An 18,423-nucleotide genomic window follows, 5' to 3' on the forward strand; every position below is an offset into this window, starting at 1 on the left:
TAAATTTTAATTATATGATGTTTGATTAAACTAAAATTAAGTAATTAATTTTACAGTTTATATAAACTAAAATTTTATCACAACATATTGACTAGAATTTAAATAATTAAATATTTGATTATTTAAATTAAATAATTAAATATTTAAGTTAACAGTTAATTTTTTTGTTGGTGGAAAAATGAAGTCAGTCATTAAACTCGCTCCGGCAGACGCGTGTGCTTCATGGCAGCGCGTCAACTACACGTGCGAATTAGTCCCATTCTTCTTCAATCCTTTGCCTCTTCGTTCTCTCCTCCAAATTCGCATGGTACATGTCACTCACTTCTCTTTCCTTTTAGAGCCAACTGGCCACCTTTAATCATCTACAAAACCCTAATTTTTTTTTTTTTTTCATTTTTACTCTCACAACCGACTTCAAATCAAATTCGCCCCAATATTTTCCATGTTATTGCGTTTTGTCCGTCTGCCTGAGAAGCCTCTCAATATAAGAGAAGTTTCTCACCGACCAGTCTCTTGAAAAAATCCCCCCGTCTCACCTTTTCTTAGGGCAAAAATCCTGGTCTACGGATTAAAGCTGCTAATTGCGATTTGGGTTTCCGTGTTTCAGCGTTTACAGCACTCTCCTTCCCTCTCCGATAAAAAGGGTGAAAGGAGTTTGGAGTTTAAGTTTAGATAATTTAAGTCCCGCGAAACCCTCATCCCCTTGATTCTGGGCCCTCTTTGTTGATGAAGGAAGAGATCATTAGTTTTCGCAATTTTCTCCATGGACCCAAATCCCGTGATATTCGATATCAGCTCAGATGAAGAACCCGCGCGGGATGATCCCAAGGTAGATTACACCGACTGGTTATCAGAGATTCTTTACGAGGTCGAGAAGGAGCTGGAAGTCTCTGATGAGGTCGTGGTGGTAGGTGAGGTCAACCCCACCAAGCAGCAGAAGTTAAAGTCATCCAAACGAACGGTAGACAATGTTGCCGTCGTTTGTGATGATGGTGACGATGATTGTGTAGTTTTGGATGGCGACCCTGATAAGCAGGTAGCGGTCATCAATGACATCACAGACGACTCTAATGAGTTGCTTATCGTTGGGCAAAAGGGGCAGGTACAATCTGATAATCAGTTTCTTCTTATAATTCTGGGTACGTAGCTTTACTGTAATGTAGATATTGTTTATCTCTTTTCTTATTTTAATAGATCATATCTTAACTTGTTGGAGAGAGTAATAAGGGAACCGGAAGAGAATAATATGTTGACCACTATTATGGACCAATGTCTATCTTTACTGAATTTCTATAATGGTGCTAGCAATAAGTAGTACTACCCCTTGATATAAATGTCCAATGAAATAACAATGACATGATATCTCTTTTTCCTACTGTGTGTCTTGATTGGTAAAGTTTTTCATCTATAATGAACCATGGGTATATTTTTATCGAATCTTTAATAACTCCACATTGTTGATTCTTTCTCACCAGTCATATAATACCTGCTGAGCCTGTTAAAATCATTAACATCATTCGATCATGAGTGTGCAATGGTATCTATCTCAAGCACTTATCTTAAGGGAGTGAAAATCCTCTCCAAGATTTCTAGTTCCTTTCTTATTCAGATAGGGGCACAAACAGGAAATGCGAGATTGTTCCATTTATGAGCTCAAGGTTGCTTTATGTTGCAATTATTGTCTTCTAGGTATCAAACCGTAGTTATTTCTTAGTTCAACTTTAGTTAGTGGTATTACCTTAAATTGTATTTTGTTTCTCTTGGATCTTGTTCTTGTGTCTTTCCTAATTTTAAGTGATGGATACTGTTCAAGCCATCTTTTTTTCCTTCAATTTTGGGGACAGAAACTGAAATGATACGTGCCCACAAGTGCATCCATGATGGTTATGAATAAAAAAGGCAAATAGATATGGAACTGTTGTTGGGAGTTACTTGCATCATGAAAGCTTTTTTTACTTCTAAACCAAGTGGCACTGCACTTGTATCAAATTACTTGCATGAAAAGAAATATATCATGCCCACAAACTCTTCTTTGTTTATGCGGCCAAAATTCTTAAAATATAGGGTGTGCTACCTACTATGAAGGGGGCTCTCAAACCCCTCAAAGGCTCTATTGTTCCTCTCAGGAATTTGGATGTTTGTTGTCGAATGGGTCCAACTTATAAATACATACTTACTATTTATTTGTGCCTTGCATCACAATGTTGACACGAAAACATTCCCAAAAAAAAAAAACACAAAATAGACAGAGTTATTACCGTTCCTATTGCAAGTGGGATCAGATGCTAAAGATATGTTTTGGTGAAGCAATTAGGGATATAAGGTCCGAAATGGTACAAGTTTGGAAACTGTAAGAAACTTACCTTGTGGTGTAGATTAATTAATTAATGTGTAACTTTTTGCAAGTTATTAGTGTTCTAACTAAGACATGTACGACAGTAACTTTCACTGAACAAAATTAACTATTAAAGGGGAAATGAAAAAAAAATTAAAATGTAGTTTGCTTTGCATTTTATCTCTTCCTTTAATAGACAAGAGTTATTACTGGTCCTATTGCAAGTCGGATCAGATGCTAAAGGTATGTTTTGGTCAAACAATTAGGGATATAAGGTCCGAAATCGTACAAGGTTGGAAACTGTAAGAAACTTACCTTATGGTGTAGATTAATTAATTAAAGTGTAACTTTTTGCAATTTATTAGTGTTCTAACTAAGACATGTATGACAATAACATTCGCTGAACAAAATTAACTATAGTAGGTAATCAAGTCATTGACAAGCCATAAAGGGGTGGGGAACAAATACATAAAGAGGAAATAAAAAAACAAAACAAATGTAGTTTGCTTTGCATTTTATCTTTTCCTTTAAAATGTAGTTTGATTTATGACAAGCCATAAAAGGGGTGGGGAACAAATACATAAAGGGGAAAATCTCTTCCTTTATTTTTTCATCAGTAATGGTATTGCCATGAACAATTTGTGGTCACTACCAAAAACGCTGTTTCTAAATTCCTTATACGCATAATCATCGAAAATATAAATCGTGAGACTTGGATATTATTTTCTAATCTCTTGCAAGCCCTTAGTCCCTAAAATATCTCACTTCCTCATTTCTTTTTCTTTTTTCCAAAATAAAAGAAGATTAGAATTAAAATGTATCAAGGGGGTACCGTCCATTTACAAAAGGATTTTACATATTAATTAGCATATCAACAACTGCTCCAATATCTTCTAAGGATAGTAAATTGTGACCTAAAAGTATGGAGCCAAAATAGTGTAAGTACTTCCTCATTCCAAGACAAATCACAAAGCTCTTAACTATTCATATAACTATCATTATTCATTCTTGACTCAAAAACAAGGGTATGAAGGACTTATTTCAAAAAGAAAACAAGGGTATGAAGGACAAGCTTAGATGATAGTAGTTGCATAATTAGTGGATAGTAAAAACAATTTTTTTTTTTTCAAATAAAAGTGAAGAATTATTATGCACAAGATACCAAGGGGATACTGCCCATATACAAAATAGTTACAAATCTATCAATAGGTCGATGACTGTACCCATATCATCTAGATCTTTAAGATCATGACCCAACAAGATATATCCAAAAGTGTGTATTTATCTATTCCTAATGTTACCAAAGTTAGTCTCAACCCCCTCAAAAGTTCTAGCATTTCTATCTTTTCAAATCACCCAAAAGATAGTAAGTGGTACAAGACATAAATGCCTCCTCTTTTCTTTACACAAACCCTCCCAAGCCCAAAGTTCATTACCTAAACAACCCGCCATAACTCAATCCACCCCAATAAGCCTCAAAACAGAAGACCATATGCTGTAAGTAACAGGGCAGCCCAGTAACAAGTGGTAACAGGTCTCCTCATCGGATTTGCATAAGTAGCACCTGTTAATCTAGCATATTCCCTCTTCTTCTAAGCATGTCAATTGTTAAAATCCTCTCTTTAGCTGCTTCCCAAGCAAAAAATCCGATTCTGGGTGGTGCTTTAGATTTCCATATTCATATGAAGGGATGTTGTTGTTCTCTCTCGTAGTAATAAATTCATAATATGATTTAACAGAGAAGTCCCTCTTTTTGTCTAACTTCCATATTCTTTTATCCTTGTTCTTGGCAATTTTAATATTAGATAAACACAGCAGCAACTCCACATACTCCTCCACTTCCCAATCCTGCAAATTACGCTTTACCGGTACACTCTATACCCTTCCCCCCCACCAACCTCATAAGCTTCCTTCACCCTCATCTCCTTATCACTGGCCACAGAGAAAATTCTAGGAAATTTATCTTTCAGTTTAAACTCTCCAGCCCATTCCTCCAACCAGAATTGAATATCCTCACCATTTCCAACCTGCCAACCCAAACATTTCTCAAAAATGTTGCTGCCATCCCTGATTTTCTTCCATAACCCCATCCCAATCTGTCTGAACTGACCCCTCCTCGCGCTCTCCCTCTCCCAATCACCCCATCTCACCCTAACAACTTGCTTCCACAACCGCTCCTTCTCTATAGAAAACCTCCAAAGCCATTTTCCTTGGAGACAATGTTCCAAATCAATAGATAGTAAAAGCAACAGATCAAGCATTTCAGCGTTCAACCCAAAAAGACAATGTTCCAAATCAACCTGCATTGTGAACAATTTGGCTTTTGTTGTGCCTTTCTCTTAGTAAAGCATGTTAACATAAACTAGCAAACATAATGTGCTAGAAAAAGATATGTATACAAAATAATAAAAACAAAAGTAATCATATTGAGTTCCTGGTCTGGATAGTTTTAACAAGAGTTTTATTCGGGAATTTTGATAATTCATGAAGAATGACGTCGTGGAGCTCTTCAAGGATCTACATGAAACAGGGTCCTTTGTTAAATCCTGAACTCATCATTGCTGGTACTCATTGCTAACGTGGGAGGGATATAGAATATCAAGGATTTTAGGCCTATAAGCTTAATAGGCTGTATCTATAAACTTAATCAAGTCCGAAATGGTGAGAGTGGGCGATTGAGAGGGATGTTGAGAGGTTACCGGGAGTTCTGGGTTGCAAAGCCGTAAAACTACCCATTAAATACTTGGGATAATTATTGGAGGCCAATTATAAAGAGGTGGGGAAGTGGGAGCTGGTAGTGAGTAGATTTGAGAAAAGGTTGGCAGGACAGAAGAGAGCTCTTCTTTCTGAAGGGGGAGACTTATGCTCATCAAAAGCACGTTGGGAACTTACCCATTTGTTTCATGTCTTTCTTGACTATTCCGAAGAATGATGCAAAAATGTGGGAAGCCATTCAATGTAGATTCTTGTGGGGTGATTCTAAGAAAAAAAAGTAAATATCATCTGGTAGCTTGGGAGGAGATTAAGAAGCTGTTTTCCCGGGGAGGTTTGGGAGAGAGATGCTTGGTGGAGATGAACATGGCTCTACAATGTAAATGACTTTGGAGATTTATGATGGAAGAGGGTGTGCTGTGGAAAATGGTGGTTGAAGCGAAGTTCGGAACTAACGAGAAAGGATGAGGTCTGGGACCTCAGGCCTGAAAGGCATGGGAGCTAATGTATGTAAAGACAATAAAAACCATTTGACAATACTCGGTTATTTGAGTAGTTGAAAATTGAATTGCTCATTCTACATAGTTACAAAGGTCAGGGTTAGAAAGGTAAAGTACAAATTTGGTTGCATGGAGGAATCAGGAGAAAGTGAACATTCAAACAATTTTGCTAGACTCTGGCAATAGTTGCGCTGAATTGAAACTGGTTAAAGTCATGGACCTCAGGCCTTTACAGGGGTGGCAGCTGATGCATGTAAAAAACCATTTGATCATACTGGGCATTTGAATGGTTGAAAGTTGGATTGCTCATTCGACATATTCACAAATGTTAAGGTTAAAATGGCGAAGTATACACTTGGTTGCACGAAAGAAACTAGAGCAAGTGATAACATTTACGTTTGAACAATTTGCTAGATTCTGGCCATAGTTCAATTGAGATACTTGAGTAAGGATATATCTCTCCCGAAACAAAATGAGATGCTGTAGAAAACTTGAATAGTGTATGGCTAAAAGGATTCAAATGTTATTATTGAAACTTTAGAATTTTGAAGAAGCTTAGTTAGATAATCTTATGACGATTGTAACAACTGATACTTGGTTGAAGTCCTTTTTTTTTTTTTCCAAAAAAAATAATCGACTGTTGGCATCATATTTCTGACAAGTGTTTTCTTTCAATTGTTTGTAGATTGCATGCAGAGACTACCCTCATCCTCGGCATGATTGTGCTAAATTTCCTTTCAGTTCTACACCTCATGAAAGGCATTGTAACATGGTAATATCTGACACAGGATTACGGAAAGTTGTTTCAAAATTTGACGTCTTTGAAACCTACCATTTGGTACTAATAATGAAATAGATACTATTCTGCTGTTTCAAAGTTTATTGTTTTTTGAAATGCAGTGCCACTGTTATGTCTGTGACTGTCTTGCACCATGTGTACATTGGGGCACCGGTTCATCCAGCGTTGATCATTGTAATGCTACTGATAAGGAGCGGCTATGGAAAATTCAGCGGGAGAACTTCCGGCTTTTGAAAAGTAGTGCCTTGCCAGTTCCAAAAGTATCTGATTCATTGGTTTCTGTGGCACCACAAGTTAACCAAGATACTGCTCGCAACATTGTGCGGTTGATGCCAGAATCCACAGCACATAATCAGGTCTCAAGGCCGAGCACTGTTCGTGCTTGCTCGTCCTCTACTAGGGTTCGCAACTCAAACAACCGAGACCAGGTTAGAAGCAGACAAGTAGGATTTGTTATGAATAAAAATGGATTCCAGCAACGCCCTGTTCCACAGCACTTGCTTGGGGTACATAATAATGCCATCCAAAAGGATAGACATCTTAATTATCGGAGCCTTATGGTCTCTTCCAATAAAACACCTCGAAGGTCTGTAGCTGTTGGAGATGCCTCAATATTCAAGATACGTGGATATGGTTCATCAAGTCACAGTAATGTTGCTCAGGCATCACAGCATACACAAAGTCCTGTTGCCCATGCAACATCCAATGATACAAATATCACAGTCATGCAGGATGTTTGTTCCTCAATCAATTTGGAGACTCATACCAATCAGTCCTCCTTGCCCAGTCTAGGTAGCTTCACAACATCAACGCCTTCCCGGCCCCAAGAATATTGTCAGCCTATTACATTATCTGATAATGACCCAAATATTAATTGTTTGAGGAATCAAAATCAAGATATTCCTCATCAGAGTATTTTAGATTATGAATTTGATTTTGATATGCCAAACCACTCTAGTCAAATCTATGAACAACCTCCTGCGGAGAACTTCCACCCGCAAAACACTGGTCCAACAAATGAACTTTTAGTTGAATTTGAAGACTGGCTACTTGATAATAATTCAGTTCCATTGGTTACAGATAGTTCTGGATCTGATCCAGTCACATTTGATGCAGGTATGCTCTACTTTGATCTTGAAACATCTTTGAATCATTTGACAAATGCATAGCTAATTATCATCTTGTGCTTTCTTCCAAAGAAGTTCAGCTGGGTGTGTCTGCTCGCCCTTCACCTAAAAAGTGTGAGATAATGGCTGTTTTGTAGGTTGGTTTTAATTATATGACAGGACATCTGCTAGTGTACAATAAACTAAAGTGTACAAGGTGGCCTTGGACTGAAAGATGCTGTACAGAGCCTGCTGGGTTTGCAGCCGTTAATATTTATAATCCTACACCTCTTCTTTCGAAGCATTCTTTATGATGCTTGGTTCTAAACAAATCCTGAAATGCTTTATGTGTATGTCTTCAAATGGTTCTCGGCATTCAACTTGTGTCCTGTATGGAGCCAGTTTTGCCGTTGCTGATGAATAGGGAGAAATGAATTTGGCTTTGCGGGGAGTGCCTATTAAAAATAATGCTTCAGTTTTTCATTCCCAATTCATGATGGATGAAGCCAAAAGATGTTTTTGATGATGGTCCATGAATTCCTGAAAGACTTTGTTTAGCCATAAATAGAGTTTCAGAGTTCATCAATGGCACATCTAGTTTGTTGGATAAAATGCAGTTGCATGTTATATCAGGTATTGTTCTTTTATGAATTTAGTGCCTTGCTGTTTTGATCGTGGTAGAATATTTGCCCTTCTAGCTTTTTTCTTTTGTGCTTGGGGTTCTACACCTTTTCTTAATTGAACCCGGTGATATACAAGCATGGGGCTATTTTGGTTCCATCTTTTTGGGATACAACTTACATCCTTTTGATGATTTAGGAGCAATTATTGATATGCTCGTTGACATGTAAATATATTTTGTACATGGGTAGCTCCCCCTTAGAGCCTTCTGTTAATATTATTTCTCTTTTATAAAAACAAAAAAAAAAGATATACGAGCACGGGCCGGCTTCAAAAAAAAAAATGTATATATATATATGAGCATTGGGCTTTTCCTTATCCACTCACTATGCGTTACATGGTAAATCTTTGGAAAAATAGTTATCAAACATTAGAATTTGGGGATATTATCGAAAAACGTCTCATATTTTACCAACTATATCAAATTAGTTGACAGTTTGGTATTTTTAGAATGTATTGGATCGACACTTGAAAAAAGAAATCTTTTAAGAGATTTAGTTTTGGTTGAAATGCAAGATGATTGTTTTCTTGTCCCTATTAATCTCCCTCGCTTTTTCTTTTTCCCTTCTCTCTCAAATTTCTCATTCCCCATTCTTGAATGATCAGATTCTCTTTCTTCGTTTCTACATCATTTGAAATGTGCTTATGGTTTTGTTGTTGATTCTGTTTAAGCTCTGAGATGAAAGTGCAAGTGGAGCTGTTAAGTTTGTGAAAGCTCACTACCACTGATTGTATTGTATGCTAATTCTGAGTTCTGACAAATTATGCTTTATGTAGGTGGATTTTGAGTTAACCTCAATAATCAGGATAGCCATGTTTAGTTTGGAATGAGTAAAAGTGATTAAGATCCGCTAAGTATTGCCGGTGCTAATGCACTTTAGCTTTTCTCTCTTCGAAAAATTGATTTTTTTAAATTTTATTTTAAAATATTAATTAATTTTAATTAGTGGACTGTTTATTTCGAGTACGATCGTTTAGTTCTTAAAATTTATGACTAAACTGTGATATTTATTTTTTATTTATTCATAATAGACAAGTTAATTAGTAATTTAAGAATAATTTTATAAGCTTTTAGAGGACTTCAAATCTTTAAAATGGCTATAGACAACACTCGTAAGGATAAAATTTACTTATATATACTTATATATAATTTAGCTCTTGAAATATTGCTAGTGTTATGTTATAATATTAATTGAATTTTTCTTTTTGGTTACAACTAGTTATCTGAAATTTTGAAGATGTTTTAAAAAATCTATCACTAGCAATTATATTGGGGGGGAAAAATTATGGATGGAGGTAATTAAAGAAACAAAACAAATATTAATATAATTAAAACATTTTAATAGTGATTAAGAAATTGTGGATTGTAAAATAAGTAAAATTATTCAAATGAATTTGTGTATATCTAAGAATGAAGATGAATTGTATATGTCACCACGTGACAATTTTTAGAATACAAAAATATATTAATACCCAGTTTAAATAAATAAAATTAAATTATAAATATGTATCATCTCGAGAAAGAAGAAGAGACGTTCCTCGGGCATAGAAGGAGACTCTCGAATCCGGCCCGTAACCCAATTGCGTAAGTACCCGTTGGCTTCTGATTCTGCGAAGCCCACGAAATCAGGAAAAGGGAAGAAAACCCCCGAAGCTTGTTGGTTGTCTGGATTGTTCTTCTGCTGAGAAACAAGGCATACTCTCGACTGAGTTGCCTGGGTTTGAACGGAGAAAATGGCGCTATGGATGGAAGCGGGTTCAGAGCCCACAACGGAAAGCGAGAAAGCTGACCTCCAAGCTATTGCTGCCCTCAAAGAATCTGCTGCTCTTGAACTCAAGGTCACCTCTCTCTCTATAATCACAACGTAAATTGACCCAGTTGCATGCTTCCTGGGTAACAAAACTCATGAATCACTTTTTTTTTTTTTTTGAAGTTGATCATCGTTTTGCCCCCAAATACATTGCAGGAAAAGGGTAACGAGTATGTCAAGATGGGCAAAAAGCATTATTCTGATGCAATTGATTGTTATACAAGAGCTATAAATCAAAAAGTTTTAAGTGATTCTGAGAACTCCATTTTATTTGCCAATAGAGCCCACGTCAACCTATTGCTAGGAAATTACAGACGTGCTCTGGCAGATGCTGAGGACGCAATTAAGCTCTGTCCTACAAATGTCAAGGTTATTTCTTGGATCATCTCAGACAGGCTTTGGTTTTATCAAGAATGGAAAATTTCCACTTTCTTTTTATTCCTTTTGTTTTTAGTTGTTAAGCGGTTTCGTGTTCTCACAGGCATTCTATCGTGCTGCCAAAGCATCTTTGTCATTGAATTTGTTGAATGAAGCAAAATCATATTGTCAAGCTGGACTTGAGCGTGACCCGAGTAACCAGGATCTAAAGAAGATTGCACGGCAAGTTGATTCAAGGAAGCAAGAGGAAGAGCGCCATGAGGCTGAAGTTTCCAAGGCTGTGGCTAATGCTAAGGTTCAAAAATTGAACAAGTAAAACCTTCTTCTATTGAACGACTGCTTAGTTTTGTGTTCTCAATCTCTGTTCCTTTTAAATAAACTGTGCAGAGCATTCTTTCTGCAATTGAAGATAGAGGCCTGAAAATCGGAAAGGCAATGTTTCGGGAACTTACTGGATTAAGAAAGCCAGTATTAGATAAGAATAATATTCTTCACTGGCCAGTTGTTCTTGTGTATCCGGAGGTTATGTCCAGTGACTTCATTGAGGACTTCTGTGAGACTGACATGTTTGCAACCCATCTGGACATTATATCCTTTTCAAAATCTCTTTTTTTTTTTTTTTCCCCAAACTTCCACCTATGTGCTCGTATCTATCATTTTGTTTACATGGTTTTTTTATGACATGCAACGTCCTTATAATTCTGCAAATAGTGATGTCCTTAGCTTTCTAACATCTTTTCAGAACCCTTGCCTTGGGATACAGAAAACAATTACACACGTGAAAACATTGAGTTGTACTATGAGGTAGGATTGCTTTCTGGTTGACTACGGTTACATATGGTTAGGATTCTATTGTGTAATTATTCTCATGTGTCTATATGGTTCTTGTGTTAATTTTCTAGATTAGTGAACCTTTTGGGTGTACTTCATAAATCACATTTCCATTCTATTCTGGTCTGCGAAGTGGCAACAGCTCAATCTGGGTTGTATGCTAATGTTGTCCAGCCACTGGATTGGAAACTATGCAAACATAATTAGTTTATCAAAATAAATATGGTCAAGGCGGCCCATCAGCTAGGAATCTACAAAAGAAAACTGTACAAAAGCATTGGATTATTGATCTATTGTTAGAAATGTCACGTAGCTCTTAGGATTTTAGACTACCTGCATTGTTGTTCATGACCATAAGCTGAAGAGTCTTTCCAAATTTGCGATGGTTTACTAGAGCGAGTGGGTCATGACTTCATTAGAGCAGATGATAATAGACATCAATATCTTCATCTATTGGCAATCAATAACTCCAAATAACAAAGTTAATTCTTCAGTTCTTCATTTCAAAGTTTTCTTTCCTGAATCGTCAGGCTGCTTCTGGAGTTTGTCTGTCAAAGAACAGAGTTCTCCGGTATCTCCTAGAGGGGACTGTAGGGTCTCATGTGGAAAGTATTTGTGATGAAGATAAGGATGCATCTGAAAAATCTAGTTATGGTATATCTCCTGGTATGTGTCTCCAGTCCTCTCTTTATTTACATATCTTAACTTTTTGGTAAGAATCTTCACTTGTTTGATCAATTGTGATGATTCGGGGCAGGGACCTGAAAGTGTCTTATCATCTATTGCTTGTTGATTGTGCTTTTTTTTTTTTGTAAAAAGTTGACATACTAGGCTGATCTGAGAAGTGTAGGCTCAAATGTAGCTGTTATATGTTCTGCAGAGTTATCTATCAGTATCCTTTCATCATGAGTAATATAGTTTCTTTCCCCTCTCATCACCCATTTGTTTTGCTGGTTGGTTTTGTTGCATTTTTTTCCCACTCACCGGACTGTAATCAGTTGAGATCATGCATAAAGATCCAAGATTAGTTGGTCCCATAATTTTTTTTTGGATATATTGTATGGTTCTACCACTGTAGTATAGGGCAAGGAGATCAAGATATCAATATTGATATATGTAGATGTGGTTTAATGTTGGTTCTTTTTTTTTTTTTCCTTCTTTGGTAATTTTTATTTTAATTCAAAAGCTACAATAAACGTGAATACAGCAAAACTTGATAATATTTTTTCTCCGTGTTTGAGCAAAATATTTGCTTTGCGTCATCAAGTTTTTCAAATTCTTTCAGAAAAATATATTCTTTGCAATACCACAATTTATTCATGTGATATTTTGGTAAATTCATTGTTTTTTAGCAGAAGGGTCTTCCAAGTTGGTTAGAGTTAATGAAAAAAGGACACTCCATGATGTTCTGAAAGAACCAAATTTTATTATTCCAGAGGTTCCAGGTGTGTCTGCATTTTCATATCAAAGAAATCTATGATTGATCTTTAACAAGTGCATGCCTGAAGCATGTTAACATGCAAGCCTTTCTGCTGTTTTCTCATTTCTTGTTGGTGTTCACCTGGGCAGTTTTCTATGTTGTTTCAAGAGCCTCGAGCTTCTATAGAGAGTTTAAAGCTGGGAAATGGGCTCCTCCACCATGAACAGCTTTGTCATCAGCACCGCAGGAAGTATGACCAGTTATCTTTTGGAGGTCGCTGAAGTTATAAACACGTAAAAGCAAGAAAGCTTCCTTGGACCTAGATAGAGTGGGTTAGCACTGCCCCGAAGTGTTTGTGAATATTTTGAAAACAAGGGGCAGGACCGATCAGTAGCTACAAGGCCATTGCAATAAAGCTCGGCAAAGACAAGGTTTTATGTTATTTAGAGGTAGGCCTCCTGCTTCAGTAATTAATATATGTCTCTCTCTTCATATTTGTTTCAAAATTTAGTAAATGAATTTTTTGATTATTCGAGCCGGGTGCACTTGATTCACCTGAGTGGTTTCTATGTTGATTCAACATGAGTTCTCCATATCTGAACTGAGTAAGAAAACTTTAATGATTTGTTTGTTTTCCTTTATATGCTGTCTAACTATTTTATATTTATTTTTAACTGTTATTTCAAAAAAATAAAATTTATTTAACTGTTGTCTGCTTATATTTTCTTTATCCCTTTGCTCTTAGTTTGTTTATATTTACTTATTTGACAACTTATGGTGAGAGATTTGCTCTTGATGATATAATAGGCAATCAAATTTCCCAAGAAAAGAAAGATTGACCGAAAAGTTGTCAGATTTAGCAGGCAATTCAAAGCTTACATATTTAAGTTGATATTAAGTTGCTATGTAGAAATAGAAGAAACCTATGGAGAGGCCCATATAAATTAGAAGGAAGAAAGATGCTAATGTCAGCCTTAAAAGGCCCAAGTGAGGGTTTCTTCTCCCAAGTTTTTGCATGGAGTTTTCTAAATCCCTCATTGTCTTCACAATTTTGCTTTTTTGTTACATACTTCTGCAACTTATTTTTACCCTTTTTGGAATTTATTCTGAAAATATCTACTTAATTGGAAGATGGGAATTCAAATTGCATTTTAAATTTATAAACTTTAATATCTAAAATTTTCAAAGAATTTGATATATATAATTTGATATTTAATTGAAATTAATTTGAAGTTTCACAATTAAATTGAATACACATAATTCCACAGGAAGAGTCAGTCTGTTCCAAATGTTTTGTGCTGTACTCTTTTATTTGTAATCTCCTACTTGGAGTTTTTGGCTGCAACATTTCTCTTTGAGCTTATAATTGCTTGGAGGAAGAGAAGCTATTTATCAGTAAAAATTTTATCCTGCTATGTATTTTGGGATTATGGTAGAAATAATTAAGATGATATATATTTTTATTTTTTAATTTAAATTAACAATGATAGTAATGACAATAATAATAATAACGATATTGACAACAGCAAACTAGTACTAATGTCAGTGATAGTATTTTGAGGTGTTAATAATAATTTCAATACTGTCAGTGATAACGGTAATAATAGTAATAATATATAGTTATGACGTGAATAATGATTACGAAAATTATATTAACGACATCAAATATGACGAGAGCAATGTTAATAGTAATTATAAGATTGGGGGATAAATGTGTGACAGTAATTATCACAATTGTAGTGAAAAATGATATATTTATCGGTAAAAATTGAAGTATTCAAACTCTCAAACATAAGATTTTGAATCAATCCTCTAATCATCACAATTTCAAATTTTAAAATTCAAAAAAATGAAGGGTTAAATTTTGTTGTGATAACGGTTGAATATAAAATTAGAATGTTCTTAATAATGTGGCAAACTAACCGAAAATTTTTCTCCATATTCCGAAGCCAGAAAAGCACTGGTCTGGTTTAAGCTTCAAAAAGAAGTGAAGTAATAATAAGTCACTTTCTTCAAGGCAGTCATGTACATTTATCATATACATATATATACACACACACACACACACAAATAGATACATACACACATAAAGACACATACAGAGAGAGAGAGAGAGAGAGAGAGAGAGAGAGAGAGAGAGAGAGAAGAGAAGAAACCATGGGAAGCATGATAATAATTCTTTTGTCTATTAACTCCAATACCCACAATTCCAAGGCACAAATGTCATAGAGGAATCAATTGATGTGTACTATGACTACAAGAAAAAAAAAACACATATTTCCAGTTTTAGATTAAACAAGAGAGTGTTTATACAACTAGAAAAGCTGTATATCTTGTTCATTCATCATCACCTTGTTTTTTCTTCTGTATTTATCGAAGCTACAAATCGGCATAAATAATCTGCATCTTGATTATTGCCTCAGTTGTAATTTTATGTTTTTTTGTTTTTCCCAAAAAAGATGTTGTTGGTCATGTGGTTTTTATTAAATTATCCATTGCCTAAGCGTGCCCTAATTCTGATTTTATATATATATATATATATATATATATATAATCATGCCCAAATTGATAATCCCCAAGAAAGAGAATCAACATTTTCCTTCGGATGAAGTCAGTAATTATTTTTATAGGAAATATAAAGTGTTTTTTATACATTTATCAATTAAGTTATAAACATATATATATATGTACTAATTATAATATATATAAATTTTTTTTAATGAAAAATATAATTTAATTCAAGTTATATATTGATATAGTAATATAAAAGTGCTGAATATTAGAGTCTTTTCTATTTTATTTTTTTAATACAAAATATCATTAAAATATATTAATGTATATTTTTATCAATTAAGAGATATATACATATAACAATTATAATACAATACAAATAACCCTTAAATAATTATAAACTCAGACGTAACAAGGAGAATTTGAACTATACATTAATATGGTAAAATCTAATAGATACAGTAATCATAGAATATTTGCTTTCTGTCTATATTTGAATTTATCTCCTATTTATTTTATCAATATTCTATTACATGAATTTAATGTTTGAGATTCTAAAAACATGATTTTTTAGTGTATTTGTATATATATATATATATATAGTTACATAACTATATGCATTATAAACTAAAAATGTTATTTTTAACTATCACATATATATATATATACATGCATATATTATAAAGGAAATAAAAATTTAAAAAACATTTTCAGCTATTAAAGGAAGCCTAATATTTTGGAAGCAATCAATATAATGAATCTATATGATTCTGTTCATATTCCTGTTATAAAAGAATCTTTAGAAATATTTAAATTCATTGACGTCTTATGACGAAAATCTAGCTTGTCGATCATCACGTAAAGATTCTCCGACTGACAAGGAAGAACAGTAAATAACTGTTGTACAGTTAGGACTCTTATGTCGCCGTTCTTCCTTGGAATCTCCTTCTTCCTCTGAATCTCTGATTTGTCAGCCTATAAAAACATTCCCCAATATCTCCATTTCCATCATCAACCACCCTTTTCTTCATCTCTCTTCCCTCTCCATGGCTTCCATTAACTGCGTTTCTTCTGACCTTTTCCCTCTACTGGGTAACTCCAGCAATGCCGCGGCTGCAGCCGATTACATCTGCAACCAGTTTTCCGTCGTCGGAAATAAGTTTTCCGATGCCGGCCATGCCATTGACAACACATACCTCCTCTTCTCTGCGTACCTTGTCTTCGCCATGCAGCTAGGCTTTGCCATGCTCTGTGCCGGCTCCGTTCGCGCCAAGAACACCATGAACATCATGCTCACTAATGTTCTCGACGCCGCAACCGGCAGCATCTGTTACTACCTCTTCGGATACGCTTTTGCTTTCGGCAGTCCATCAAATGGTTTTGTGGGAAAACAATTCTTTGCTCTTGACAAAATCCCTTCAGAATCAGCTGCTGCAGACTACAGCAACTTTCTCTACCAATGGGCTTTTGCCATAGCAGCTGCAGGAATTACCAGTGGTTCTATAGCAGAAAGAACCCAGTTCGTCTCTTACCTCATCTACTCCGCCTTCTTGACTGGTCTAGTTTACCCTATAGTCTCTCACTGGTTCTGGGCAACAGACGGGTGGGGGAGTGCGTTTAAAACAGAAAACCTCTTGTTTGGATCTGGAGTAATCGACTTTGCAGGGTCCGGTGTTGTCCACTTGGTTGGCGGCATTGCTGGCTTATGGGGTGCCCTAATCGAAGGTCCTCGTATTGGTAGATTCGATCATTCTGGCAAACCAGTAACCCTGCGCGGACACAGTGCGACCCTTGTCGTCTTGGGCTCATTCTTGCTCTGGTTTGGCTGGTATGGGTTTAACCCAGGTTCATTTATCAGTATCTTTAAATCTTACGATCCCAATGGTGGACAATTCTACGGCCAATGGAGCGCAGTCGGGAGAACTGCCGTGACTACAACTCTTGCAGGCAGCGCTGCTGCATTAACCACTTTGTTTGGGAAGCGCTTGCTTGTTGGTCACTGGAATGTAACCGATGTCTGCAATGGTTTACTTGGTGGGTTCGCTGCAATCACCTCAGGCTGCTCGGTGGTCGACCCATGGGCTTCAGTTCTTTGTGGGTTTGTTGCCGCTTGGGTGCTTATTGGGTGCAACAAGCTAGCCGAGTGGTTCAAGTACGATGACCCATTAGAGGCTGCGCAGCTTCATGCTGGGTGTGGTGCGTGGGGTCTGATCTTTACAGGGTTGTTCGCTTCGAAACAATTAGTGGGTGAGGTCTATGGTTCTGGACGGCCATATGGGTTGTTCATGGGTGGTGGAGGAAAGTTGTTTGGAGCACAGATTGTTCAGATTTTGACGATTACAGGATGGGTAAGTATCACAATGGGAAGTCTGTTCTATATGCTGCATAAGTTGAGGCTTCTGAGGATTTCGCCGGAGGAAGAGATGGCAGGAATGGATTTGACAAGCCATGGTGGATTGGCGTATACATACAATGATGAATATGATGATACAGTGAAGAAGAATGAATTTCCAATGACAAAGATGGACTCGCCGGCCGTTTGATTTGGTGTTGAAGGAGGTGGGCTGTTTTTGTTTCTAATGCTTTTCTTGGTTAACTTTCTAATGCTTTTTCTTTTTTAAAAAAAGATCACGTATATAGTGGATAGTTGGGTTGGTTTCCATGGAAAAGGGCTTGTGATATTTATCATCTCCATCTTCATCTTCATATATAGCAGCAGACTGGCGAGGAGAAATAAGTGAATAACCCAAGCAGTTGTTGATTGGGCTGTGAATTAGACTGAAAATAAAAGATTTACAATTGTACTTTCGTCCGAAAATCAAGTGTTTTTTTATTGTTCTAAGATGAATTTTATTTATGGAATTCTCATTCTGCTTTGAACTTAAGCAAAACCCCCGAGCAATATCCAAAATGCTAGCCTACATTTGATTACTAGTAAGAGTAAAAAAAATAGCCTAAGCTCAGTAAAAACTGAATAAACTGAACTAATAAAGGCCAAGTAAAAAATTATCTGGTCTTTGGAAACCATGCCATCCAAGGACAATAGATTTCTATCATGCGACTCCTTTCATCATCTTCACTATATCATCATCTTCAAAACAAGAAACCATCCTAACAGGGGACTGTATCTTTTCTCTCTCTCTCTCTCTCTCTCTCTCTTTTTTTAAAAAAAAATAAATAAGAATCGACGTTATCAGAAGAAGGTTTTCCAAGAGTAGAATTCGGAAAACTCTATCCCAACAGTAGTAATGTTCAAACTAACACCAGTGATTGAATTTTTCCCATCACCAAATATTGGCAATCACAGCTAAAGTTTGATAAACTTGAAGTAATGGTGAC

General features: G+C 35.9%; 3 protein-coding genes across 6 annotated transcripts; all 3 read left to right on the plus strand.

Annotated features, from left to right (window-relative positions):
- The first annotated feature begins 282 nt into the window (after positions 1-282).
- On the plus strand, positions 283-8,099 carry LOC110811522 (RPM1 interacting protein 13). The gene is made up of 4 exons (XM_088215578.1): positions 283-1,102; positions 6,233-6,319; positions 6,448-7,462; positions 7,611-8,099. Exons 1-4 carry the CDS (start codon positions 764-766, stop codon positions 7,619-7,621), a joined length of 1,452 nt encoding a protein of 483 aa, XP_088071704.1. The 5' UTR covers positions 283-763; the 3' UTR covers positions 7,622-8,099.
- Positions 8,100-9,708: 1,609 nt separating this feature from the next.
- Positions 9,709-13,214, plus strand: TPR2 (Tetratricopeptide repeat (TPR)-like superfamily protein). 4 transcript variants are annotated; one of them, XM_088215579.1, is made up of 8 exons: positions 9,709-9,972; positions 10,068-10,313; positions 10,426-10,617; positions 10,710-10,910; positions 11,055-11,126; positions 11,684-11,819; positions 12,506-12,598; positions 12,723-13,214. In XM_088215579.1, the coding sequence occupies exons 1-8, from the start codon at positions 9,868-9,870 to the stop codon at positions 12,794-12,796; spliced, it is 1,119 nt and encodes a 372-aa protein (XP_088071705.1). In that variant the 5' UTR covers positions 9,709-9,867; the 3' UTR covers positions 12,797-13,214. The 4 variants fall into 4 exon arrangements, with proteins under 4 accessions (XP_088071705.1, XP_088071706.1, XP_021893808.2 ...); XM_088215580.1 differs by having other exon boundaries at positions 9,717-9,972; positions 12,509-12,598; XM_022038116.2 differs by having other exon boundaries at positions 9,718-9,972; positions 10,101-10,313.
- A 2,916-nt stretch (positions 13,215-16,130) lies between these two features.
- On the plus strand, positions 16,131-17,765 carry LOC110811544 (ammonium transporter 1 member 4-like). The gene has a single exon (XM_022038076.2). It carries the CDS (start codon positions 16,131-16,133, stop codon positions 17,625-17,627), a length of 1,497 nt encoding a protein of 498 aa, XP_021893768.1. The 3' UTR covers positions 17,628-17,765.
- The last annotated feature ends 658 nt before the right edge of the window (positions 17,766-18,423 follow it).

The sequence above is a fragment of the Carica papaya genome, chromosome 3, assembly GCF_054855325.1.
Source record: "Carica papaya isolate Zhongbai chromosome 3, ASM5485532v1, whole genome shotgun sequence".
Classification (NCBI taxonomy): domain Eukaryota; kingdom Viridiplantae; phylum Streptophyta; class Magnoliopsida; order Brassicales; family Caricaceae; genus Carica; species Carica papaya.

What these genes read in the sequence shown, in the direction of transcription:
- LOC110811522 (XM_088215578.1), top strand. Translation starts at nt 764, where the DNA reads ATGGACCCAAATCCCGTGATATTCGATATCAGCTCAGATGAAGAACCC. An exon ending in TCGTTGGGCAAAAGGGGCAG is followed by an intron (nt 1,103 to 6,232) that starts GTACAATCTGAT and finishes AATTGTTTGTAG; the next exon opens with ATTGCATGCAGAGACTACCC. An exon ending in ATGAAAGGCATTGTAACATG is followed by an intron (nt 6,320 to 6,447) that starts GTAATATCTGAC and finishes TTTGAAATGCAG; the next exon opens with TGCCACTGTTATGTCTGTGA.
- TPR2 (XM_088215579.1), top strand. Translation starts at nt 9,868, where the DNA reads ATGGCGCTATGGATGGAAGCGGGTTCAGAGCCCACAACGGAAAGCGAG. An exon ending in TCTGTCCTACAAATGTCAAG is followed by an intron (nt 10,314 to 10,425) that starts GTTATTTCTTGG and finishes GTGTTCTCACAG; the next exon opens with GCATTCTATCGTGCTGCCAA. An exon ending in ACATTGAGTTGTACTATGAG is followed by an intron (nt 11,127 to 11,683) that starts GTAGGATTGCTT and finishes CTGAATCGTCAG; the next exon opens with GCTGCTTCTGGAGTTTGTCT.
- LOC110811544 (XM_022038076.2), top strand. Translation starts at nt 16,131, where the DNA reads ATGGCTTCCATTAACTGCGTTTCTTCTGACCTTTTCCCTCTACTGGGT.